The sequence below is a fragment of the Pelodiscus sinensis genome, chromosome 24 (genome assembly GCF_052426305.1).
Source record: "Pelodiscus sinensis isolate ZL-2025 chromosome 24, ASM5242630v1, whole genome shotgun sequence".
Taxonomy (NCBI): domain Eukaryota; kingdom Metazoa; phylum Chordata; order Testudines; family Trionychidae; genus Pelodiscus; species Pelodiscus sinensis.
This window is the reverse complement of record NC_143075.1, coordinates 23,212,096-23,239,396: the sequence shown is the minus strand read 5'-3', so window position 1 is coordinate 23,239,396 and position 27,301 is coordinate 23,212,096. Positions and strand designations below refer to the sequence as shown.

Below are 27,301 nucleotides of genomic sequence, written 5' to 3'. Positions count from 1 at the left end.
TACTCCCCAGTAACGCCCCTTCTCGTGTCTGGCTCTGCTCCTCTGCTCTACAGCACCAGTGACTTGCACTTCATTTGCTTTTCAGTTCATCTCCAGACCTCCCGGGCACTCATGGTGGTTTCCACCCTCATGGGCTTTGTGGGGGTCGTTGTCAGCGTGGTGGGGATGAAATGTACGAAAGTGGCGGACGAGAACCCTGTTGTCAAGAGCCGGATTGCTGTGGCTGGCGGCATCTTCTTCATCCTCGCAGGTAAGTCAAAGTCTGGGGCTCCCTGTACCCACAAACTTCCACCATCCGAGGATCGTCTGAACTGGTCTGCGTGATGTGGGGGAGCACAAACATGGGGCAGCGGCTCTGATGACTTCGCCACAGCTTCTGAATGGGCAAGTAGCCTCAAACCCAGTGTGTCATATGTCTCTCAGGAGAGAGAGCGTGTGATTTCCTCCAGGGACTTAATAAACTAGACTCATCTCAGCCTCTGTGAGGATCATGGAGGGGACCCTCAAGGAATCCATTTTGAAGCACTTGGAAGAGGGGAAGGTGATCAGGAACAGTCCTCGTGGATTCACCAAGGGCAAGTCATTCCTGACTAACCTGACTAGCTTCTATGATGAGTTAAGTGACTCTGTGGACATGGGGAAGGCGGTGGATGTGATATACCTTGACTTTAGCAAGGCTTTTGATACGGTTTCCCGCAGGATTCTTGCCAGCAAGTGAAGGAAGTCTGGGTTGGATACATGGACTGTCAGGTGGATAGAAAGCTGGCTAGACCGTCGGGCCCAACAGGTAGTGAGCAACGGCTCGATGTCAGGTTGGCGGTCGGTATCAAGCAGAGTGACCCAAGAGTCCGTTCTGGGGCTGCTTTTGTTCCACATCTTTATTAATGACCTGGGGCTGGATTGCACCCTCAGCAAGTTTGCGGATGACACTGAGCTAGGGGGAGAGGCAGATACGCTGGACGGCAGGGATTGGGTCCAGAGTGACCTAGACAAATTGGAGGATTGGGCCAAAACAATCGGATGTGGTTCAACAAGTCCTGCACTTAGGATGGAAGAATCCCAAGCATTGTTACAGGCTGGGGCCCGACTGGTTACGTAGCAGTACAGAAGAAAAGGACCTGTTGATTACAGAGGATGAGAAGCTGGGTATGAGTCACCAGTGTGCTCTTGTAGCCAAGAAGGCTGACAGCATACTGGGGTCCATTAGGAGGAACATTTCCAGCAGATCAGGGAAATGATTATTCCCCTTTATTTGGCACTGGTGAGTCCACAGCTGGAGTGTTGCGTCCAATTACAGAAAAGATGTGGACACACTGGAGAGGGTCCAGCAGAGGCCAATCAAAATGATTAGGCGGCTGGAGCACATGACCGACGAGGAGAGGCTGAGGGATTTGGACTTATTTAGTCTGCAGAAGAGCAGAGTGAGGGGGGATTTGATAGCAGCCTTCAGCTACCTGAAGGGAGGTTCCAAAGAGGCTGGAGAGAGGCTGTTCTCAGTGGTGGCAGATAGCAGAACAAGGAGCAGTGGTCTCCAGTTGCAGTGGGAGAGGTCTAGGTTGGATAGTAGGAGAAATGATTTCCCTAGGTGGGTGGGGAAGCCCTGGACTGGATTCCCTAGGGAGGAGGTAGAATCTCCATCCCTAGAAGTGTTTGACCAAGCCCTGGCTGGGATGATTGAGTTGGGTTGGTCCTGCTTTGGGCAGGGGGCTGGACTCGGTGACTCCTGAGGTCTCTGCCAGCCCTGGGATTCTATGATCTCCACTTCTCCAGCCCAGCTAGTGGTTCTAAAGGGGGCCTCCCCTTTTAACTATGGGGATGTGGGAAAGTGTACGCTGAGGGGCGTTCAGATAAGTGGCACTTGTTTCCAGCGGAGCCATTTGGCTTCCCCAAGGCTCCGTGTGTTCCCTCCTCCCAGTCTCTTAAGGGCATGAAATGGGAGTGGTGGGCGGAGTAGCCCAGCCCCTCGTTATTTTGCCCACTGATTAGGGCTTGTGTCTGACTCATGGATCTTGGTTCTTCAGTTTTCAGACCCAGATTTTCTTGTCTACCAGGCATGAGACCAGCGCAATGCTTGGGTAATATCCGGAGGCCTTTGTGGTTTGGACTCATCCATCCTCTGTCTCATTTTCCTGCAGCTGTTTATAACATCTGTTAGTGACAATAACTTTCCCAGCAACATTACAGCTCCTGGTGACATCTGAGGCACCTACACGTGCTTCTTACAGTTACCTCACAATTAGGGGACACGGGTAGGCCCATTCACCACAGCTGAGTACCCGCACAAGACAGTGTCATTCATGATCTCGCCCGGCCCTATCCTATGGTCACTCCTGCAACGCCTACTTTGTGTTCCCTTGTTTATATAGCCAAGGATCCTGTTAGCACCAGTTCCCCGCGGCACCCACTTAGCACCACGGCTTGCCAGGACACAACCCCCCAGCCATAAAGTGTGCCCTACAGTCTGTTTCCGACTGTGCGCTTTTTGTCTTTGGCTAAATTCAGTGATGTTGTTTAATTGCACCCAGGTAACAAGCGATCAGACTGGCCCGTCTCAATGACCATCCTAGTCATTATTTACCAGTCCACCAGTCTCTGTGTCATCTCCAACCCTGTCTTATTTCCAGATTAAAGACAGTGAATAGCCTTGGGCCAAGAACAGGTCCCGGTGGGATGTCACTAGACTAGAACATCCCTACTTACCGATGAGTCCTCATTAACAATGTCAGCAAAGGTTCTCTGACTGACTCCTTTGCTGTGCCTTCAGAGTCCAGATCTGTGCTCCGACCCCTGGGCTTTGAATCCAGTCTGGGAAAACTTCCCTGGTCTTCCATGGTTAAATAGCTACCCTTAAGAACTCCGGAGACAAATCACTTCTTCTGGTCTGGGATCCTCTTTGTTTATAGCCGTTTCGCAGCAGGAAAGAGAACTAATTTGACTGTTTTGCACCTTATATTTATTCCTGCTTCAAAGGGATCTTGTCTCTTGAAAATGGGGCCTAAACTGGGGTCCCAGTTCCACACCGAGTATCTCCTCTGACTTGAGTTCAAAAAGAACTTAGCTACCTTTATGATGGACAGCACCATCAATGGCTATCAGCCAGGCTGGGCAGGATCGTGTCCCTAGCCTCTGTCAGAAGGGCTGTGTCTAGACTGGCCAGTGTTTCCGGAAAATCAGCCGCTTTTCCAGAAAAACTTGCCAGCTGTCTACACTGGCCGCTTGAATTTCCCCAAAAGCACTGACGATCTCATGTAAGATTGTCAGTGTTTTTGCAGAAATACGATGCTGCTCCCGTTCAGGCAAAAGTCCCTTTTGCGCAAAACTTTTGCACAAAAGGGCCAGTGTAGACAGCTCAGATTTGTTTTCTGCAAAAAAGCTCCGATCACGAAAATGGCGATCGGGGCTTTTTTGCGGAAAAGCGCGTCTACATTGGCATGGACGTTTTTCCGCAAAAGCGCATCGTTATACTGCAAACTCCGTGCCAATCTAAATGCTCTTTTCCAAAAATGCTTTTAATGGAAAACTTTTCTGTTAAAAGCATTTCCAGAAAATCATGCCAGTCTAGACGTAGCCAAGCTGTGAATGGGTGACAGGGGAGGGATCGTTGGATGATTCCCTGTTCTGTTCATTCCTTCTGGGGCACCTGGCATTGGCCGCTGTCTGAAGACAGGACGCTGGGGGTATGTCTACACTACCCCGCTAGTTCGAACTAGCGGGGGTAATGTAGTCATCCGCAGTTGCAAATGAAGCCCGGGATTTGAATTTCCCGGGCTTCATTTGCATGAAGCCGGCCGGCGCCATTTTTAAATGCCGGCTAGTTCAAACCCCGTGCCGCGCGGCTACACGCGGCACGGAGTAGCTAGTTCGGATTAGGCTTCCACGTTCCACGAGGAGTACAGCTAGTTCGGATTAGAAGCCTAATCCGAACTAGCTACTCCGTGCCGCGTGTAGCCGCGCGGCACGGGGTTCGAACTAGCCGGCATTTAAAAATGGCGCCGGCCGGCTTCATGCAAATGAAGCCCGGGAAATTCAAATCCCGGGCTTCATTTGCAACTGCGGATGACTACATTACCCCCGCTAGTTCGAACTAGCGGGGTAGTGTAGACATACCCTGGGCTAGACTGGCCTTTGGTCTGTCCCTGTAGGGCCGTTCTTATTCATGTATGTAAACTGAAAGCATGTTTTAGCCAGGTCACATTAACTACCTGTTGCTCCTGCCTGGCCAGCTGCCTCTTAGAAGCTTCCTCCTTGTTTTTAAGTAGCATGGGGACAGTTTTAGCCCTTTATTGGAAAGTCCCTTCCTGCCGCGTATTACGTGTGGGATGGTGGGTCTGCATCCCAACTTGCACCGAAATCCCAAAGGCTGTTGAAACCCCTGTTGTTATTTTGGGTCATGTTTGTCCATAGCCCAAGAGTCCAATTTGCTGTTACCAATGGAACTTATTAGTTAGAGAGGATAAGAACAGACTATTAAAGGGCTCAGAGAGCTTTTCAAAGCCAATGAGTGTGTTAAACTGTAATGCTGACAGTGGGAGAACGCCTGGAAAGGCCTCCGGGGGCTGATTCCTGGGCTCTGGTTGTGTGTCCCCAGGTCTGTGCACCTTAACAGCTGTTTCATGGTATGCCACGCAGGTGACCTACGAGTTCTTCAACCCCAGCACTCCAGTCAATGCCCGGTAAGATCTTCTCCATAAATCGGCAGTTCGGGGGGAAGCTGTTTTCCTGGGGTTGTAGCTCATTGGTGGCATTGTGACAAAAGTGCTCAGCCCTGGGCATGGTTCTCAGAGCCCGGTGCCCCTTTGCCTCAGCCCCACTGCCCCTGGGCCTCCTGAGACACAAGTAAAGAAGTGGTATGCACAGTCCTACCCCCTGCACGGCCCTGTCTGCTCCCGCCATGGCTCACATGACCCTTCTCGCTCCTCTGGGCGCCTGCCCCTGTGTTCATGCCACAGCAGGGCCCGTAGGCCCCCATACGTCCTCCAGGAGACTCCATCACTTTGTCAAACTAGCTGGCAGCAACCCCCTGCCGGTGTCAATGCCCCAGTTCTCCCTTGGCCAGCCTGCTTCCCAAGTCCTTTTTCCTGTGCCATCAGCACAGGGCCCGTCCCATCTGGGGAGCCAGACAGCGGGGCCCAGGTGGGTCACCGCCCCCTCAGAAGTGCTTGGCATTTGCCATGTATGAAGATGGTGAATAAGCCCGGCCTCCTCCCCCAGCCCCAGCCATTCTGGAGAGCTGTCCACCCTGCGGTCCGGCCGCACGCTGGCTCTGGGACCCATCTGGCCTGGCTTCCTCCAGAACGCCCACTACTCCAGCAGCCTGAGGGGGTGAATGCGAGTCTCCCGAGAGGCAGGGGCCATGTGCCACATCTGTGCCTACGTGGGCCCCGGGTGATGTGTCGGTGAATGGCCCCTCCACGTGCTCCCGCGTCTCCACCAGCTCTTTTCTCTCTTGCTCTAGGTATGAATTTGGTTCCGCCCTGTTTGTCGGCTGGGCGTCTGCCAGCCTGATGATGTTGGGAGGGTCCTTCCTGTGCTGCTCTTGCCCCGCCGAGGAGAGGCAAGGACAGCAGTACTACAGGCAGTCGCAGCCTTCGACAGCTAGGGAGTACGTCTGAGCCCTGGCCTCCCACCCGCCGCCCAACGCTTCCCTTCCTGCTCCAGCACCTGCTAGAGACCGGGGTGTTCCCGAGAGACACTGGGTCCTTTGCCAGTGCTGCCCCTGCAGCCTTGGGGGAGGGCCCTTCCCATGAAACTCTGACTCCTGTAAAACACACACGTCTCAGGGGTGTCTCAGATAGCCTGAGGGCAGCTACACTCGCGGCACAAGCATCTAAAATGTGTTTCTCCACATAGCTCTTGCGTCAGCCACTGCCAGGTTCTTCTCCTTCTAGTTCAGTCTGTGCTGGTCTCACGGCCAGGTGTATCCTCATGCCAGCTTTGCTTGGCCTCAGCCATGCCGGCCAGCCCACCAGTGAGAACACAGGACTGGCCAGACTGGGGCCCAGCCAGGCCAGCACCCTGTGTGTGACAGAGGCAAGTCCCAGAATGGCCAGAACCCACTGGGAATGGGTTTTCCTCATTCCTGCCAGATACGGGTTGATTCCTCCTATATACAAATGCAGCTGTTACCTAGCTACGTGTTCAAAAACCGTAACTCGTTCTCCTGCTCCTTGGTATCTTGGGGCGTTGAGTCCCACAGGTTGGTTTCGTGTTGTGTAACATTGAGTCTCTCTGCTTCGTTTACATTTTATTGTATTTTAACTTCCCTGGGTCTCCCCTGCCCCTTGTGGGTCAGAGAGGCCAAACGGGAGGGTCTGGCTGAGGTTCTTGGGCCAGTCATCACTCAAGATACTTTTACCAGGTCACCTCTTTTACCTCCTAGGCCTTCCAGGCCTCTGAAGGTTTTGTTGCTCTTCTCTGGCCTTTTTCCTTCTTTCCTCCCTCCTCGGGATGGCCCGGCTGGACCTGACGGCAGCATTTCTGGAGAGTTTGCCACCGATTTACATAGCGGCATTCACAGCAGTGTCCACAATGCAAAGGTTGCACCTTTACACACCCTGTTCACAGGCAGCTAGAGGACATTTCTGAAGCTTCTGTCTCTCAGACTGAAATTCGGCAGCGTTTGGTGCCATCTGAGCACTTAGGAAAAATCCCGGCAAAACTTATTTTTTCGAGTCTCAGAGCTGAGCGGCCTGTGGAGGGGCAGCTGAAGTTTGGCCGGGGTCAGCCCAGAGAGAGGAGTAGCCGGCCTGGGGAGGAAGAGAAAAGGGTTTGATTTGGCTGAGTTCTGAGCACTCAAAAATGGGGTTTTGAATTGGTACAATCCTTCCTCCCCCTTTTTTTGCTCCGTACGTATCCCAGGGAGGGTGGAACCCGCTGAGCGCCGAGTCAGACTTTCAAAGGGGGTTTATACTCACCAGCTCCCCCGGAACAATGGAGGGTCCTGTCCCTCCACAGGAGAACACTGGATCACTTCTCAAATCTGGCTCTAACGCTTTTGATCCAGTGCCTGTTCCAAGCCAACCAGGGAATTTCATGCTGTTCCAGAAACCCAGGGCCTGGCATAGCTAGCTCAGGAGGCACGAGGTGAGCAGAGCCACGTGACCGAGCTTAGGAGCTGGCAAAGCAAAGTGGCTGGAGAGTCTCCTTTGCACTTTGGTAACTGGCTTTGGAGCCGCAAATGGAAAAGGCATCTGACTAGGGGAGCACCTGAGGTCTGATAGCACAGCAGGGGCTCTGCCCTAGCACAGGTGAGGAACTCAGCGGAGCAGGTCCCTTCCCCTCCTGCCAAAGCCCCAGTGGTCCCGGTAGATCTTCAGGCAGGACATCTGGGCACATCCAGGCTACAGAAGGAGCATCAGAAAGAATATAGAGCAGGTGTTCTCAGCAGCTGGCAGCTCTTGGTCAAGCCAACTGGATTCTGGTGGTTGTAGACAAGGATGTTAAATATCCGTTAATTGAATAGTCGAGTGACCTCGTGAATTCTTATTGCTTAGTTGACTATTCTATAGTCCTCAGGGGCGGGGCCAGCAGCTGCTGTATCAGAGGCAGCAGTGCAGGGTTTCAGACCAGAGCTCCCCTCGTGGACTGGCTGCCTGTCACCCTGTGCTGCTGCCTCTGATAAAAAGGCAGCAGCATGGGGTGGCAGCAGCCCCTGTCTAAGGCGGGTCTGAGCTCCTGGATCCGGCATGAGCTGGAAGTGAGCTGGGCTGCCTGCCTGCCTGGCTCCTAATACACTTGAAATGCAGAGCCGCAGCGGGAGCAGGTTCTGGACCCAGTGTGAGCCAGAACTGAGCCGGGCTGCTGGCAAACCTGCAAACAAGTGTACCGGCAAAGGTGGTGGGGAGGAAATGTGTGTAGCCTGTCGCATCAACTTATAAGCTTTGGTTAATCGACTATACTATTACATCCCTAGTTGTAGAGAAGAATGTCAGTATTCCGAGGGCAAACAGCTCAAGGGTATAGGATAAGCACAAGTTTCTTACGGGTGTTTTGGTAGTTGCAATGTTAAAGTCCTGGAGTTGGACCCGCATTAGGAGAATGTCACTAAGTTTGCACAATTGAGCACTTAAGTGAGGAAGTGCCTGTGCACTTAACCTTAACCTTAACTCTGCCCCCTTATACATGTACATTCATACAGGTGTTAACCATGTCAAGTACTATTAAGCAACTACTGTATCATAGCCTATCTTTTCTAACCCCCTAGATATACATGTAGCCTCTTATACTACTATGTACTAAAGTCTCCGCATATGTGACACTCCCCTATATTAGCTGTTGTATATGTCTAACAACAGAATAATATTGAAAATGTCCTAAAGTAGATAAATGCTTAGGGTTAGATTACACCACTGACTTTTTCAATGATGGTCAGCGGTGTTAATGCATACAATAGTTAACACAGTAACATTCGCAGCCCTTGGAAACACACATACCTTTCTGCCAGCCTTCAGCAAACTGAGTGTTACACTTTTCTGCCTAGTTAGAAATCTATCGATAGCTTTCAAAATGGTCACATGCAAGTGTCAGTTCTCTACTGATCCCTCCTCCCCACAGAAACAGCAGAACAATATTTCTTTTTAAAAAGTGCATCTAATACTCTGGAAAAGTAACACAAGGTCTGTGAGGCCAGCTCACCTGAGAAATGCAAAAGTTGCTCCATTAAATAGACACCAAACAGCTTGTGAGGTCCGGATGTAGGGCCCCGTTCTGGAATCTGGAATCGCTCGGGTAGAACGTGCTCTTGAGATAATGCCATTGAAAGCAATGGGGGTCGGGTGACTAGTAGGATTTACCAAGGTGCCTACATGGATCTTGATGTGTCTAAATACCTTTAAACATCTGGCCTATGGCCAGCACCTCCCTGTGCTAGGGGAGCCAATCGGCTCCCATGGAATGTTTTGATTTATTTCCCTCCCGCCCCCCATGCCTACTTTGCATTTTGAAAGTGATGCTTTTGACAGGATCCCAGGGTGCAGCTGGGACTGTGGGGCCACTCTGCCCCTTTCACCCCCAGCCGGGGCTGTTTCTCTCACTGCTTTGCTAGTGACAAGCAGCAGCCCCCTCCGGGGGCCGTGATCACTCAGCACAATTGCATGTAGAGCCCCACCGCCGTTAGACTGCAGGAACGCTCTCTGCATCACTTGTGAATCACTCAGGCTGTGTCCAGACTGCAGGCTTCTTTCGGAAGAAACTTTTTTCAGGAGAGATCTTCTGAAAAAACGTCTTCCGACAGAGAGCGTCCACACTGCCAAAACGCATTGAAAAAGAGACCTGCTTTTTCAAAAGAGAGCACACACAGTGAATGGACACTATCTCGCATGTAATCTGTGAGGGTATGTCTACACGAGCCCCCTAGTTCGAACTAGGGAGGCTAACGTAGGCATTCGAAGTTGCAAATGAAGCCTGGGATTTAAATATTCTGGGCTTCATTTATATCTTCCTGTCCGGTCGCCATTTTGAAATTTCACTAGTCCGGACAAACTGCCCACGGCTACACGCAGCAGAGACCCGATAGTTCGAATTAAAGCCCTAATTCGAACTACCTGTTATTCCTCCTGCAAGGAGGTTTCAAGTGACTGTTATAACATCAGTCTTCCGAGCTTTTAGAAGTAGCATGAAATTCTTATTGTCTCTGGGTTGCAGCCAGTTTTTAGTCCACAGGAGAGATTTTTTTTTTTACATCTATGCCAAATCCAAATTCATTTTTCAAGCTAAATGTTGCCAAACTCTCAGGTGTTTTAGGGAGACCTGAGTGCACTGAAGATCAGAAGGGAACATAGCAGGATGATCTTTCTGCCCTATTTGCTATTTGGTTTTTTTCTACATAACTCTGCACTAATGGCCTCTCTCTCTTTTGAATTTCAGACCCAATGTAAAAATGTCTTCTTCACCCATCAGGGGAGAGCAGTGTTTATAGTCTATCGTCACCCATCTGGGGAGAACAGTGGCTGGTTGTCTGAACCCAGCTTATTATGTTTCCTTCAAAAAAGTCTAAAATAATTAAGTGAAATAAGTATAGTAAGGATTTGACGAGAAAGCTGTGATACATTTTCTGCAAGGTCTTTTGTTACAAAGAGTACAGAACTGTGTATATGAACATTTTTATTCTTTTAATTTAAAACTGACCATTTAACTTTTCTATGGTCCAAAATGTACTTAAGGGGAATTATACTGTTTGGAATTTCAAATGTCTTTTGATTGTTTATACTAAAAATCACAACTCGGAGGTTATTAAAATAGTTGTGTTCTTTGCCATCTTTCTAACTGCTGGTCTCTCTTTTACTCTTTAACACTGCAGCTCCTTTTATGCAGCCCCCCAGAAAATTCTTGTAACCAGGCTCTGACCCTCTCTGAACCAGGCGGGATGATTTGAGTTACTATCGAGAATTTTCTGGGTGTCTGGCTGGTGAGTCTTGCCCACATGCTCATGGTTCAGCTGATCACCATATTTGAGATCGGGAAGGAATTTTCCTCCAGGGTAGATTGGCAGAGGCCCTGGAGGTTTTTCGCCTTCCTCTGTAGCATGGGGCACAGATCACAGCTAGAGGATTCTCTGCATCTTGGGGTCTTCAAACCATCATTTGAGTGTTTCTAGTCTATCGTCACATTTTCAAAAGTGACTCACCCACTGGAAGCCCAAGGGCCTTTTAAAATGAGGGGTCGGTGCCCATGTGTAGCACAAACAGTGCGCATAAGGCTAGTGTCTGACTCATCCCCCAGCCTGGCTTTTGCTAACCTGCCATATAGATAAGCCCTGAGCCTCACTGAAAGTCAGCGGAGGTCCGGGCCTAAGCGAGGTAGCTTGTCACTAAGAAATCCAGGGGACAGAGGAGTACGGGTGTGTGTGTGTGTGTGTGTGTGTGTGTCACCCCTCCCCATGTGGGGAAGCATGGGAAGTCTGTTACCCTTCCCCATGAGGGGAGGCATCCCCCCATGTCTGTCACCCCTTTCCATGAGGGGAGATATGGGGGGGATCTGTTACCCCTCCCCATGAGCCTTAAAGATCAGAAGATAAATGAAAAGATCCCGAGTGCGCAGTGTTTCTTTTTAACGGGCTCAGTCAGCTCGGTGTGGATTTGAACCTTTGTACGAGTGATTGCCTTTGGACTCACGTGAGTTTAGGGGAATATGGTCTCCCCAGGTTTGGGGAAGGAGCAGGCCCAGAGGACCAATGTAGGCTGAGCTGGTTGATTTGGCAAGGCCGGGGAGGACGGAGTGGTTTGGGGCAATTTGCCCCCGTGGGAACCCTTTGGGGTAAAGGAAGGCAGCCTGGGAAGAAGTTTGGGCTTATAGTGGGAGGCAGAGAGAAGTGGAGGTATCCGGGAAGGGTGGAAGGCGCAGAGAGGACGGGGACAAAGGCACCTCCAGGCGGGGCAGACCTGTCCATGGTGGAGGAGGAAGAGATCCAGGACTCTGGACTTGTGCAGGCGAGAGAGGGGGCTCGGCAGAGCAATGAGCCGGTGGGAGCTGTATGGGGAAAGAAGGAAAGGGGAGCGAGCACCGGTGGGAGGCGGGAAGGCAGAGAAGATCTGTGGTGGGAGCAGAGGCCTGTAGCTAGCCAGGCCCTGGCTTCAGGATCCTGACACTACGTCTCCTCTCCGCTCACTGACTTGACACCGACCCTCAGCTCAGCCCAGACTCCTTCTTCCTGGGACTTTGTTCCCTTCGCTGGCCTCTCTGGCCAGAATGTTCATTCCCTGTTTACTTACGTTTTTCAGCCTTGTGGCTAAACGAAGCCTTAATTAACAGAGGCTGCCAGGGCAGTGGCCTGTAAGCTGTGGGGCATAAAAACATCTGTTCAGTCAGTTCACAGTTTAGATTGTGCCTAATTGGGTGTGATGCTTTGGGCTTCGCTAATTTAAACGGACTTTTCCTGTGCGCTGGGCCATAGGTTCAGCCGCCCAGCAAGCCCTGTCCTATCAGCTGTGCCAGGAGGCTGCAATGCTGGTTAGGAGGCAGTGTTGCTTGTCTTGATGGTCGCTGGCCACGTCACTAACCAATCATCTGCCACCTGCGGCTGTTTGGCAGCTCCACCTGCAAAGTAAAGCAGAGCTTGGAGAGCTCAGGTCAGCAAGGGACCAGGGTCCCAGGAGGTTGTCAGGGGGCGAGGCCTTGGACACTGCTGCATGCAGGACAATAAGCCCTGGTCTACACGAGGGCGTTATTTCGTAATAACAAGCGGAGCGTCCATACTACCAAGCCCGTTGTTTCGAAACACGGGCTGGTTGCTTAGGAATAATTCCTGCTTTCCACGAGGGATAACGCTGATTTCAAAATGGTTATTTCAAAATAGCAGAAGTGTGGATGCGCCACGGCTGCTATTTCGAAATAACGACTCCCCAAAGTAATTCAAAGTAATTACTCCCCAGTGCCTCCTAGGGCTGTAAGTCGACGTAGCGTGTCCACATTAAGGGGGCCTGCCTCGGACTAATTTTGAGGCTTCCCCGTAGTGTGGACGTGCTATTTTCAAACCGTTATTTTGGGAGTGATTATTTCAAAATAATTTCCTAGTGTAGACATGCCCTAAGCATCAGGTTTTCAAGTGCTTAGCTCCCTATGTCAGTTATGGGCAGTATCAGTCCAATTCTGGCCCCCCTGTTACAGAAAGAATGTGGATGCATTGGAGAGAGTCCAGCAGAGGGCAATAAAAATGATGAGGGGGCTGGAGCACATGACTGATGGGGAGAGGCTGAGGGATTTTGGACTTGTTTAGTCTATGGAAGAGGGAGGGGGGATTTGAGAGCAGCCTTCAATTACCTGAAGGGGGCTCCAAAGAGGATGGAGAGAGGCTGTTCTCAGTGGGGGGGAGCAGTGGTCTCAAGTTACAGTGGGGGAGGTCTAGATTGGGTATTAGAAAAAATGATTTCCTTAGAAGGGTGGGGAAGCGCTGGGCTGGGTTCCCTAGTAGAATCTCCATCCTAGAGGTTTTTAAGTCCTGGCTTGACCAAGCCCTGGCTGGGATGCTTGAGTTGGGGTTGGTCCTGCTTTGGGCAGGGGGCTGGACTCGATGACTCCTGAGGTCTCTGCCCGCCCTGGGATTCTGCGATGTGGAGAGAGCACGTGTCATGCTGCCTGGAGCATGGACTGTGAGCGCCAACCCCAAGGCAGACACCCAGATGGGTGCTATGTTTTATTTCACCAACCCGGTAACAAATGTGAACTCCCAAAGTACTTCGATAATCGTATTGTGGGGTCACAGGCACACCTCTGTCTCATCAGCCAGGCAAGCTGGATTTTGAGATAACGGCTCATTTTTACACTAAAGATCACAAAATAGGTTGTGACCAGTCACTTCCTCCAGATTAATTTGTACCTTAGATCTCACACCGGAGACAATGCCTGCAGGCAATCCTATAGTAAACTAACCATGAATTTATAAACTAGGGAAAAGTAAGGGAAAGTTATTCACAGGTTAAAGCAGGCATGAGTGAGTTACAGTCTATGGTTCCAAAAGGTGACAGAGCTGTAGTAATCTCCCAGCACCGAATGCCATTCATGGCTAAGCCAGTGGGACCCTGGGGGTCTCTGCTTTTGTCTCTTAGCTCCAGCCCTTCTGAGGCCATGTCCAGACTCAGGGGTTTTTTCGGGAAAAGTAGCCTTTTCCCGAAAAAACTTCCCCTGCGTCCAGACTCATGCCGCGTTCTTTTGAAATTATTTCGAAAGAACGCGGCTTTTCTTTCGATGGCGGTAAACCTCATTTCACGAGGAAGAACGCCTTCTTTCGAAAGCTCCTCTTTCGAAAGAAGGCGTTCTTCAATGTAAAGAGGCCGTCTTCGAAAGAGAGCATCCAGACTCGCTGGGTGCTCTCTTTCGAAAAAGCGGATTTCTCTTTCGAAAGATCCGCCTGCAGTCTAGACATAGCCTGAGAGTCCAGACTGCTGTTCCATAACACTAGTCATTTTTGTTGCCCATCTCTGTATTTGTTTAGTGCAATATTTCTTTTTTGAGATGAGAAGAGCACATCTGCACACAGTATTCAAGATGCGGGTGTGCCATGGCTTTCTATAGGGATAATATGATATTTTCCATCTTAGTATCTATCCATTGGCTCCCTTTACTACTCCACGTGTTTTTTCACCTCTCTCAGGAATACGATGGTGATAACGTCCTTCTTTTCAAACACAATAGTAAAATTAGGGTTGATTTTAAATGAGAGTGGGTTAGTGGGAGAATTAAAGGTTTAGCGGGGCAGCCAGGGGGGAGCACTTCTAGGGGGTACAGTTGGGGGGCAGCGGGGTGCACACCTGCACTAACCACCATTCACTTTCTGGCTGTAATGGAAGGTGAGCGGTGGTGCCGGCGGCCTGGTGGGTTCTGGCCAACCGCGTGGCAGTAAGCGGCTGCCTCCTTTGCGCAGGCTGGAGCTGGGGTATGCACGGTGAGACAAGCAGTCCCTACTGGCCTGGGGCAGCCTCACCAGCTCCGGTTCCAGCTCCGGCAATGGAATGTGGCAGTGGGCGGCTGTCCCCTTTGCTCTGGTTGGGGCCGTGTTACCGGCTCCGGTTCCAGCTCCGGCAGGTGGGTCATCACTTACACTTCAATGAGGACATCACTCGAACTCAAATGCGCGGTGGTTTGAGTTGCCCTGTATTCTTTGTCTTAATTAACAAACTGGTTCTATTAAAATGGCTGAATTTCTTAAATTATTATGTCAAACTCCGTAGGCTCTCTCATTTGGGTCAGTTTTAACTGGACAGATTGCCTGCCTTTACATTTTTTAAAAATCATACTTAATGTTGCACTTTTAATGCAACATTTTCAAATGGTCAAAAGTTACAATCAAAGCTGTAAAACAAATTGTATCTTTTCTGAATATACTTCTAACTCATAATCTACTGACTCATCACAACATGAGGAAGACATAGCATAGAGCAAGGCAACCATAACTGATGTCAGGGCTGCCCGAGATACAATAGCTGAAGAAATCAGAATGCCAACCATCAAGCATGTAATTCACAAATTCAAAAGCCCAAAAAGGACTATTAGATTAGTGACGCTCAACCTTTCGAGACTGCTGTACCCCCCTTTTAGGAGGTTGGTTTAGCTTGTGTACCCCCACGTTTAAAAACGACTTCCTTACAAAATCAGTGATAATCACTGAAACACATGACTCAGCGATGCAAACTCAATCCCCAGCACAAAAATCAATGAATGAATATGTGTATGTGTGTGTGAGAGAGAGAGAGAGCGTGAGAAAGAGCGAGAGCGAGAACGAGAGAGAGAGAGGGAGAGAGGCATTTCTGGGGGTGTGTATGGAGGTAGGTAGATGTATGAGAGCAGTAAACAAACACACGTATCAAACAGTGCACTGCTCAGGAGAGCAATAGCTGGAGTATCTCCCTCTATTCATAATTATAGCTTCTTTGATGTTGAAAGTAAGGAAGTAAAGTTGAAAGTAAACTGTTTTCAGTTATAGGATTTTGAGTCACATTATCAGGAAATGTAAGATAATCGACACGTCTGACTGAACAGATTTATAAGTCCCATTGTTTGTCAGACAAGTAGTTTCCTTCGTGGCTACTGAAAATTTAGCAGCATTAACTTTATTTATTTGTTTTCATATTATTTAAAGTTATTTAAAGCTGTTAATTATCCCGTGCTTTAGTATTCTTTCTTCCATAACGTTTACAACTATATTAGCGATAGTTGTTAGTAACTGGTGGGTGGCACCCATCCAAACAAGCGCACAGATGGAAAATCTTAGAGGGAACACTGGTGGCCAGCTGTCCTGTTTTAAAGGCACAGTCCCATTTTTAAGCCCTCCTGCAAGTGTCCCAACTTTTTGTTAAAAATGGGCAAATTGTCCCGTATTTTATGTCTCCCCCTCCCCCCACCCCAGGGCATTAGTTCTGGCAGATCTTGCTGCTGTCTGGATCCTGCTCACCACACACTGAATGTGCAGGGAGGGTGAGGTTCAGTGGTCAGTGATGGGGGTGGGTGTGCTGGGCGATCAAAGGGGTGAACACCAGTAGATTCTTGGGGTGCATTTCTGCATGCAGTCGTTCTTTCATCTAGTGACATGCGTTTTCAGCATCACTTTCAACGTTCCATTACATCTCTCCCCCCGACTGTTTGCTTCTGGGGGGCAGCTGTGGCATGCCTCACTGCATGCAAGTCCCAGTAGCTTCTGAAAACTACAGACAGGAATTTGCACCGTGGTCTGACAAAATGTCCTTGGGACTTCCTCCATGTCTCCTGTTGAAGCTGTTCCACTGGGTACAAATAATTCAGCTTTTACTGGAGCCGGGACTGGACCATGGGTGCTCTCGCCACCAGATTCTGGAGACATTTCCCCCCATTGGCAATGTAAATATTAGCCCAAGTGTAATAGCTTCACTTGGAGCGACGAGGGCTCAGAGCATCCCATATGGCCCAGTGGTTCAGGCCTCTCATGCTCGTCCCCACAGGAAGGGAAGGGAATCAAACCAAGGCCTAAAACACTGGGCGAGGCTCTAAGCAGATCTCGACATGTTAGAAAAGAGGCAGCCTGACCTCGCCCGCAGCATTTGAAAGGGTCCTAACGCTGGAGGCTTGCTCTGAGCGTGTGCACCAGCTACGCCCCACGGGCAAGATAGGCAAAGGGGTCTCCACCTCCCCCCGGCTTGTGGCTCACGCTGGAGCGTAGGCCGCTGGGTGCCTAGAGGGAGGCAGCAGCATGAGCGTGCAGAGGCAGAAACACAGATACACTTGGAACTTTGATTTTGAACATTTAAGCACCCGCGGGATGAGACAGCTGGGCAGCAGTTTTAACAGCTGCAGTAGCACCAGAATCTGGGTTCCTGGCACCTAAGTACCTTCATGGGTCTGGGCCTCAGCGATTATCTGCTGGCCTTGGGGATAGCAGAGAGAACCAAGGCCTCAGGCCTGGCAAATGTTTTCTACCCTGGCCAAAGCAAAAGCTAACAGCCCCGGTACACACGTGAATATTACAATGGACGCTTGAGCAAAAGGGAAAAACATCCCCAGTGACTCCCAAGTCAGCCGTAGCAAATCAGTGCGATAGTGAGGAAGTCCCCACAACACCCACAGCCCTGGGAACTCAGGCTCCTGGGCAAGCAGTGGAAGTGCAGGGAAGTCCTGAGAAAAAGGCCCCCTCTCACCCTCTCCCTCCGCCGAGGCACCACTGCTAAGAACTTTGCCCTCACAACAATGTGTCTCATGTAGCTCTGCTGACCTGGCTGGGAACTGACTGGCTGAGGGCCATCCCGCAAAGCACAAAGAGGAAAACGGAGGGCTGGTTCAAGGCTCCGCTTCCCAAACAAGATATCGGACAGGGCATCTAGCAGCCTCCTCGGCGTCGGGGCCTTGGCCAAGCGTTCAAAGGGGCATGATCGGGCCAGGAATGATAACAATACACTGGTGCGGCACTACACAGAGCAGGAACATTTTACTGCTCCGGGCGCTTGTGCAAGGCAAGACTGGCTGACGTGAGACCCAGACGCACGCACTTGGGGTTTCCCAGTGGCCAGCGCTGGAACAGGGCTGCCTTTGACAAGGGCACATCCCCTCGTCTCCCGGCCTAGGCAGCGGGCGCCCGTGGGACTAGCTGACTGGGGGTTCTCCAGCTTCCAGGCAGTTCTGCCACATCAAAGGCAAAGTCTCGATTCATGTTGAACCAAAAACATGAAGGTTTTTTTGAAAATTCTGGTTAACTAAAAAGATGAAACGGTCAAGTCAGGTTGAAACGAACCCCTTTGTTTTAGTCCAACGCGAACGTTTTCATTTAGCTTCCAGGCTTTTTGATGTTCAAGTCCCTCCCCCCACAATGGTCTTGGAACGTACATGGTCTCTCTCCTTAGCCATTGGCTGGGCTCGGGATGGGGAGGGGCTTTCTCAGGCTTTGCTTTTCAGGCCGTTCCTCTTTGCACAAACAGGGCTACAGCCACAGGGACCTGAACGTGGGTCACTCTCCCCAGCTAGGTACAGAGTCTGCCAAACACTTGTTCCCACCCCAGGGGTTACGTTTTATCCGCACCGATCACTAGGAACTGCCACTACAAATGACCATCACAGGCAGCACACACGACCCCTCCAGAAGCTGGATGCAACTGCGCCTTGGGATTGAGACTTACAAGGGCTTTGCTAGTGGCCTCAGAGATGCCACGGAAACTGGTGGAAGAACCTCGGGTTCCTCCTCCCCCTCCCCCGAAATGTCAAAAATCACAATTTTCATTTTGTATCAAATTTTTCATTTCAATTTTTGAAAATGAAAAAAAAATCGAATGCGTTAGATGTTGTTGTACCTTGCCACTCCCCGCACTTGTGGCTGCGGTTAATGAATCCAGTACGATGAATGATGTCTGGCATGGGGGGGTGACGGTTCTCCTCCCCCATGCTTTATGAAATGTGGCTTATGAATATAAATATGCATGACTCAAAGATGCAGTAGACAAAACACCTCATGTGACCTCTCCACTGTAATGTTACTAGCTGCTGGATCTGTACATCATATGCTGGTGCAGGGATCATTCTGCAGGGGATGCAGCCAGGGCAGGAGCAGCTGGGCAGCCCCTCCCCCCGGTCACGTGCCAGAGCTGAACCGGGCAGCTCTGCTGCCCCAGAGCAAGCCACCCGCCCAGGTACCAGCCAGCTAAGCAGCCACCTCCATCTTCCCCAGAGTTGGAGCTGGCATTAGCTGTGAAGCCAGAACTAGCAAGTGTGAGAGCGTTTATAGATTGACAAGTGCTAATGAGCCATTACTGGTGCCCCCCTTGGGAAGCCTGAATGACAGGTAATCAACAGAACGACTTGCTCATCCTGTAAGCCCAAAGGTGACCAGGCCACCTGGTCCTGGGATTCCATGGCCACCTGGTATTTTCCCATGGAAGCAAGGGGAAGCAATCAGCCCTTGAGGAATCCAAAGGGCTGGAGACCCAGGCTAGGGAACAAGAGTTTGTGTCTGACCTGAAGATTATGCCCGAAATGAGACCAGCTTGTGATGGGGCGTCTGCCCCGCACTGGCCTAAGAAGGGTTAAATCCCACGCTGGGCTGTGGAGCCAGCAGCTGCCGCAAGCAGCAGCCAAGTAGGGCCCAGCAAAGGGCTGTATGAATAAAGGCTGCTGGAAGGGAGGAAAGGCTCCCTCCCTCTCGCTCCAGCTGTAGCGCAGGAGAGGCCTGGCTGGAGCGCTCCCCCCCCCCATTTATTTTGGAACTGAACTTTTAATACTCCAGTCATCTGGAGAAGTGGGCGGTGCCCACGAAAGCTCACGAGCCCATCGACATGTTTTGTTCGTCTTTAAGGTGCTGCTTGACTGTTTGTTGTTCTTTAACAAAATGCAGGACAATGTAGCACTTTAAAGACTAACAAGATGGTTTATTAGATGATGAGCTTTCGTGGGCCAGACCCACTTCCTCAGATCAAATAGTGGAAGAAAATTGTCACAACCATATATACCAAAGGATACAATTAAAAAAATGAACACATATGAAAAGGACAAATCACATTTCAGAACAGAAGGGGGATGCGGGGGGAGGGGGGGAAGGAAAGTAAATGTCAGTGAGTTAATGATATTAACAGACATTTACCTTCCTTTCCCCCCCCTGCATCCCCCTTCTGTTCTGAAATGTGATTTGTCCTTTTCATATGTTTTCATTTTTTTAATTGTATCCTTTGGTATATATGGTTGTGACTATTTTCTTCCACTATTTGATCTGAGGAAGTGGATCTGGCCCACGAAAGCTCATCACCTAATAAACCATCTTGTTAGTCTTTAAAGTGCTACATAGTCCTGTATTTTGTTTCAGTCGCACCAGACTAACACGGCTACATTTCTATCACTGTTGTTCTTTAAGTTTTTCCAAACTCCTCAGGTTAGGACCTCTTCCCCTGAAGGCTGACTGCTGTTTCCCTTTGTCTTCTTAAGTACTGAGAATGCAATAGGTAGAGGGGAGAGCGACAGGACTGACTTGGAATTTGTCCGTCTTGTTTTATAATTTCAGTCTCTCTCTTGGGAAACATTTCTGGCTGAGATCTGGGTGCTCAAGAGCCTGTGTGGAAGAATAGTCCTTGCTGGGTTTTTTCAACCTGCTTGAACTTCCTTTGTTTTCTCTCCCTGCTTGATTACTCTGGTTGCCTCTTACATGCAAATTAAGACAAGCATTCAGTCCTTCCTTGGGGTATGCCTGCACTACAGGGTTTTGTCGGAAAAACAGCCGTTTTTCTGACAAAACCTGAGTTACGTCCACGTAACGCAATCGCGTTCTTCCAAAAGTAAATTGAAAGAACAGAGGGGTTTTTCCGGTGTTGCTAAGCCTCTTTCTACAAGGAAGAAGCCTTTTTCCGAAAGAGCTCTTTCGAAAGAAGAGGAAAGAGGGAAAAGCACAGCTGCCCTGCTGGCCACTCTGCCCATGGTAATCACAGCTGACATGTGAGAGAGCGTCCATTCTGTGTGGATGCTCTCTGTCGAAAAAGCAGATGGCTTTTTCAATGCGCTATCGTGTGTGGATGCTCTCTGTTGGAAGAAGTTTTTTCGGAAGATCTCTTCCGGAAAAAGGTTCTTCCGAAAGAAGCCTGCAGTCTAGACATAGCCTTTCTTACAATAGGCCTGACTTCTGCTTGGGCAGGGCTGTGAGTTCTGCAGCATGTGTTAATGTGATGAAGTGTACCAACCCTGCCCTGGACCTGTAAGGGTTAACCAGGGTTACTGGGCCGAGAGAGCACTGGCCCTACAGCCCTGCTGGCCATGCTCCGGCTGAGGGACCGATATAAATGCGGGTGGAGGAGCTCAGTCCGGACTGACCGGCGCTGGGGAAGGAGCTGCTGTCCGAGCTCTGGCGCTATGGATGGATCAAACTGCAGAGGCCGGTCAGCAGAAAACAGCGGAGAAGCCCCCAGTCCGGAGGAAAGTGACAAAGAAGGCTCCTTCGGCGAGTCTGGCAGGAAGTTGCCCAGTGTGGGGAGATAGATCCATGAGAGCTCAGTGTGTTTTGGGCGGATTCCCTGCTGAGCTAGTAGTGGGCCACCCCACCACTGACAGGGCCCTGGGCTGGGACCCAGTGGAGCGGGTGGGCCTGGGTTCCCCTACTCTACCCCCATAAAACTGGGATTGGTAACTCGGGCTGATACGCCGCACTGCCCTGTGTGAAAGGGGGTTGATTCAGACTTTGGGACTGCGGCCATTAGGCCTCACTGCCCTAAGAGCAGGGAGTGTTGCTGCTGACTTTGGCCACTAGGCCTCACTTCCCTGAGGGAAGGGAATGATTACGAACTCTGGCCACTGGGCCTCACTAACCTCCGAGAGGCGGTGTTTTACTGACTCTGGCTGCTAGGCCGGACTGCCTCATTAGAGACAGGGTGTATTTATTGGCCCTGAGCCACAGGGACCAGGCTGCACACAGAGAGGAGCACTGTTGTGCCCTGCACCATGGGGGCTGAACATACCCACCCCATGACAGTTAACAACACCAGTCCGGGGAATCTTTAACTCCACATACAAAGCGTCACACACATTTTATCAGGACGATACTGAACAGCTAATAATGAATTTTCCAAAGATACCATACAAGGTATGCTTAGTGTGAAGATTATTATAATAGTGGGAAGGCTGTATTCTATCACACGCTCCCACAATGCCTTTATGAATTGTGTAGTGATTACTGTATATTTATATATATGGCTGGGTGTTTTCCTAATTATATTAATTCTGTGCTTCTTGCTGTGCATTTCTAAGTATTGATTGATTTCTTGGCAGCCACTACTTATGCTACAATGTTTGTTGTGAACTAATAAATACACTGAGTCTCCAAAAATAGTACTTGGGTTTGTGCTTTGCAGCTAGGGCTACACTGCCATTTTTTTTTGCAGAACAGGATATGCAAATTGTACTCTCAATTGCATATTTTCTTCCGATTCTTTTTGTGGCAGAGGTTTTGCCTCTAAAAAGCCCCGTGTAGAAGGGGCCATTTGTTGGGCAAAAAAAACCTATTTCACAAGATCCTGTAAACCTCGATTTTTGAGGAACAAGGATTCTTGCAAAAAAGGGTTTTTTTTCTGACAAATGGCCCCATCTACTTGGGGCTTTTTAGCAGCAAAACCTCTTCCGCAAAAAGAATTGGAAGAAGATATGCAAACGAGAGTGTGATTTGCATATCCTCTTCCGCAAAAAAATGGCAGTGTAGCTGTAGCCTGAACGTTTGCATTCAGTGAACTGCAAACACACACCCAATATTATACAGACTTTAAACATAATTCAATGAGGTGAAACTATTAAAACGTCAAGTGAAAAGGGGTGACTGAAAGTACCCCGGTAGTCACACCCTGCACATCCTTTACCAAAATATGCCCTGTGAGTGAAGTAGCACTTGAAAATTAATAACGCGCTGGTCCACAATACCCCGGTGAAATGTATGGAGCAACATTATATGCAAAGTGATGAATTCCCTTTGTGCGACGCTAGCTCACTTCTGAATCCTTTTCAGTTTCTCTACATCCTATCTGCCCAGCAGTGACCAAACCTGGGCACCTGCTCCAGCTGAGGCCTAACCCAGGTGGAGTAGAGCAGCCCTGGAACCTGCATGCTCTGTTAATGCAACCTGAAAACTGCTCTTGCTTTTGCAACAGCATCCTGTGGCTGGCTCCTGTCAAGGCTGTGACCCACAACAACTCCCACATCCTTCTCAGTAGTGCTGCTGCCACACGTTTTCCTCTGCCCTAGACTTGGGCATCTGGTTTTTCTTCCACTTGCCTTTGCTGAATTTCATTTGGTTGCCTGTAGCCCAGTTCTCCAATTTAGCAAGATCTCGCTGAATTTTAGCTTTGGAGGACAGAACCCCTCCACCCTGGCTTTGTGTTCTGCACACGTGATCAGTGTGCTTTCCATACCCACATCCAGGTCATTACGAAAGATATTAGATACCACTGGGCCCAGGGCAGATCCCTCATGAACCTCCCTCCCCGCTGACCTCATTCCATTCATAGTTACCCTTTGTTTGCATTTGTTTAACCAGGTCTGTATCCGGTTAACGGGAGTTCCCTCTGCGATGGAATCCGAGGGACACTTTGGGAAGTCGTGAACACCAATACTGTAAAATTGCAATGACTTGTGCCAGATATGCCATGTAAGGGATCGGCAAACCAGTTATAATTTGCCAAGTATGATGATCTTCTTTGTATCCTCTGTGTATTGTGAGGTGTAGCTGGGTTGCTAGCTCACACTTGGGTTATGCTTCGGGACGACACCACCAGATAGTTTGGCATCAGTACTGCCTGCTTGATGCCTATCAAGGAACATCAGCTGTACGATGAAACCATTGGCAGGGTGCAGGGCTACACTTGGCTACGCACATAGGGGCGGGCCTGTGGACAAAGCCCTAAGGTTTCCAGGCCACGTGCTGGGCAGCTGGTGTTTGGAGCAAAGGAAATACAAGCTGCATGGCAAAGGACTATAAAAGGGAAGCTGCATCTTCTCCATTTTGTCATCAGTCCTGCTTCTTAACTCGGGAGTAACCTTTCTACAAAGGAAGGGTGGAGGGGTTCTTGTCAGCACTCTGACCACCCCCTGAAACTGTGGATGTGTTCCAGAGGGACTTTCAAGCCAGCAAAAATCACTGATACTTCCAGGAATCTGAGATATGCACTTTGAAGTCTTTGTATGTAGGTGGCTGCTTTACCATTTAACAACTCCCTTCTTGTTCATTCTTGTTTCTTTATAATAAACCGTTCGGTTTAGAGGCTAAGGATTGGCTGGCTGCGTGGTATGTTAGGTAAGATCCAAACCTATCCTGACCTGGAAACATGGTTGATCCTTTGTGGCCAGAAGAACATTTTGCACATATGAGCGGAGTTTTTTAAATAACATCTCACTGTGCTGGACTTAGCTGCTAATTAGGAGCCGGAGCTCTGGAGTGTGATAAAGTGGAGGGATGGGGGTGATTTCTTCTTTAACCAGTGAGGCAATCAGGAGCACAGTTTGGGGACTGGTGGGGAGCTTTAGCTTCAGGGTTACTCACCAGTCTTGCAAGTATCTGCTCTCCCTTTTACAGTCTACCCTCACCTTGGTGTGTTGGTGTATTTCATACTCTTTATGGAAATATGCTTATGAATATGCATAAATGACAGAGGAGCAAGCCAAACAGGCTGAGATCAGAGCCATACCAGCTCAAGAAAGAGGTGAAGTCAGAGCCATACCAGCTCAAGAAAAAGGAGTAACCAGGACAATGAGGGTCAACTGCTATTTTAAAGCTCTTTTCTCTTTTAAGTAGAGGAGCCATAATATAAGAACTAGGGGTCACCAAATGAAATGAATAGACAGCAGGTTTAAAACAAACAGAAGGAAGGTTTTCTTCATGCAGTGCACAGTCAACCTGTGGAACTCCTTGCCAGAGGATGTTATGAAGACCACGACTTTAACAGGGTTCAGAAAAGAACTAGAGAAATTCATGGAGGTGAGGTCTATCAATACTTATGAGCCAGGATGGGCAGGAATGGTGTCCTGGCCTCTGTTTGTCGGGGCTGGATTTGCAGCTGACAGGGGAGGGGTCACTTTATGATTCCCTGTTCTGTTCACTCCCTCTGGGGCATCTGGCATTGGCCGCTGTCGGAAGGCAGGATGTTGGACTAGATGGACCTTTGGTCTGACCCAGGATGGCCGTTCTTATGTTTATGAGCCAGGTTTAGGTCCCCATCCACAGACACGTGACTTATCATAGAAAGCTGATTTTATTCCTTCTTGTACCTCCAAAAGTAGAAATCCTGCAGCCTTCCATTTTTCAGATTAATCTCCTCATTGATACCTTGACAATTTTTGAATCAGCAAAGTATTTATGGAGACTAAAGATGGGAGGTGGCTCCTTTTGGGGAAAAAACTCTGCCAAGTACATCAACTTGCCAGTTCCTCTGCCAGCCTGAGAAATGACATCACCCCATAGACACTGACACAGGTTGGTTTTGACACTAGCTTGTGTGTGAGGCAGCTTAGGAATAAAACTGTATTTAAGAACTTGCCAGTATTTTGTGAGGCAACACTAGGAAACTGGGTCATTCTCACTATCACCGAGTGACACAGTTAAGCCAACCAAAGGCCTGCAGTAAATGAGGGTGCAGAAATAGCGACCACCTCTCCAGGGACGGAGCAGCGAGGTGGACGGGAACCCTTCTCTTGTTTGCACAGGTAATGCGCTGCTGCAATACCTCAGCCTGCCAACTGCTGAGGGCAAGGACTCTGTCTACTTCAGCATGCACCATCCCGGGCGGGGCAGTCAGAAACGGTGGGGTGCAAACAACCTTGGGGTGTTTCTGTGTGAATGAGGCAGCCGGAGCTCGGTGGCTGGACAGACAGTCCTCTCTGGCCTTTGGACTGCTTAGTCCAAGGAGCAGGGCAGAGGATGGCACCCAATCTGAGTCACAGCATTTAGGGCCGGCTTGGAACTGCCAGCTCTTGTTTGGTCCCGCTGTGGTCAGGACTTTGGACGGTCTTTGTAAATGAACAAGGTTGCAATACAGAACTATTCGGCTCTTCCTCTTGATTGTTTCTTTCTCCTTGCAGAACCCAGCAAGGCTCTGAGCATTGGCTGGAGCCAGGGACGTTATTACAGCACTCACCATAACCCTTGTTTGAGAGCTCACATCTCTACCACCTGGGGCTGAGAAACCAACCAACTCACAGTTCCATAGACCCGCAGGCCTGAAGGGACTGCAAGGGTCACCTCGTCCAGGACTTGTCAACCTTAGAATCATAGAAGACTAGAATTGGAAGGGACCTCAAGAGTCATCAAGTCCAGTCCCTGCCCTCATGGAAGGAACAAGCACCGTCTAGACCATCCCTGACAGGTGTCTGTCCAACCTGCTCTTCAATATCTTCAGAGATGGAGATTCCACAACCTCCCTGGGCAACTTATTCCAGTGTTTAACCCCCCCTGACAGGTAGGAACTTTTTCCTAACGTCCAACCTAAACTCCCTTGCAGCAGTTGAAGTCCATTGCTTCTTGACTTTACCTCAGAGGCCAAGGAGAACAAGTTCGATACCAGGGACCGACTTGCTGCTTTCGTAAAGCACATCAGAGAGATCCCAGGGGCCAGCAGTAGTCCACGGACTGGTCCTTTGAGAAACACGGATCCAGTCTAACTCACTGCCACTCTGCGGGATTTGTTGTGTCTAAAGGCTGATGGCTCCAGCCGCCTTTTGAAGCCCTCCAGTGAAGGCAATTCCACCACCGCCCTGGGCACCTGGCCCGTCGTCCAGATGTGCTTACAGTTAGGAAGTTTTCCCTGCAATGTAAGATTTTTAGTAGGCAGCTCTCTTTTCTGAGATCCTTTGCCTCACTCAAACACTTGGGTTTCTCATGGGGTGAGGAAGGATGTTCCTGGAGGCCTAGGGTTCTAGCCTGGGCCTTGTCTTGTGGCAGGCTTAGCCACATAAATGGGGTGACAGCCCTCGTCTCACCTGTAAATGGGGTGACAGCCCTTCCCTACCTCGCAGGGGGCTAAGGAAGATGGTCAGGCACTCAGACCTTACAGCCAGGCAAATAGTACAGAGGGAAGCCCAGTCGTGTCCTTGGTGGCCTCACCTGGTGCTTGAAAACACAGCTTTGGGGGGGGTGAACCCAGCTCTGAGGCTCATGATCGCCTGGGGCAACTGGCACCTAGTGCCTTAGGGAGGACTAATTGGATTATTCAGAACACGGCTCAGGCCCCTCCCTCTCGTTCACGCCCTTCTCTGGTGTGTGCGATGCGATGGCTGCAGCAATGAACACCACCTCTGCAGGGTGTCCCCGAGTGGGGAACGGGCCTTCGCCGCCGGGCTTGGGCTGCGCAGGCCTCCGAGGGGCTCAGTACGTTGGTGCTTCTGGTCTTAAAATCCATGACTTTGCAACTGACACACCTTTAACTCTTATAAGGACAGTCTTCATCCCTCCCCCACCCCGTGCCCTGCCCCTCCCACATGGGACTGGCAGCCCCCGTGGCAAAGGCCTTGTCTTCCTCCCTGGGGCACGGATCTCGCTGTCTAACACGCGTTGGCCACTTACAAAGACTAAATGACAATGTTGGGGAGATGAAGAACCTGATTTTAGCTCGGGGTTGAGACTCCCCACAACCTGCAGCTAGGCTCCGGCAGCCCCCGGCACATGGGCATTGCACTTGATTTCTGACCCATTACCGTGTTAATTACGAGGCCGCATATCACATCGTACAGTGCAAAGCACATCTGACATGACTTGGAAAGACTGAAAAGAGCCTAACCCAGGTGCTGGCTTTCATCGCTGCCAGGCCCACAGGGGCGCTGCCTTCTCCAGACTCAATCAGGTGATTCCAGGCCCCCAACCGAGTCTTCTGGATCAAACTCATTTTGCCTTGTTGACTTCCTG

General features: G+C 50.0%; 1 protein-coding gene across 2 annotated transcripts in view; it reads left to right on the top strand.

Annotated features, from left to right (window-relative positions):
* CLDN19 (claudin 19) overlaps positions 1–27,301 on the top strand; it is a 55,108-nt gene that overhangs the window by 4,562 nt on the left and 23,245 nt on the right. The window contains exons 2-5 of one of the 2 annotated variants that reach the window (XM_075906194.2): positions 86–250; positions 4,589–4,673; positions 5,456–5,602; positions 9,865–10,260. In XM_075906194.2, the coding sequence (XP_075762309.2) occupies positions 86–250; positions 4,589–4,673; positions 5,456–5,602; positions 9,865–9,916 (449 nt within the window). In that variant the 3' untranslated portion in view covers positions 9,917–10,260. Of the gene's footprint in view, positions 1–85; positions 251–4,588; positions 4,674–5,455; positions 5,603–9,864; positions 10,261–27,301 lie in introns of those variants that run through there. The other variant, XM_089773058.1, reaches the window with a different exon arrangement.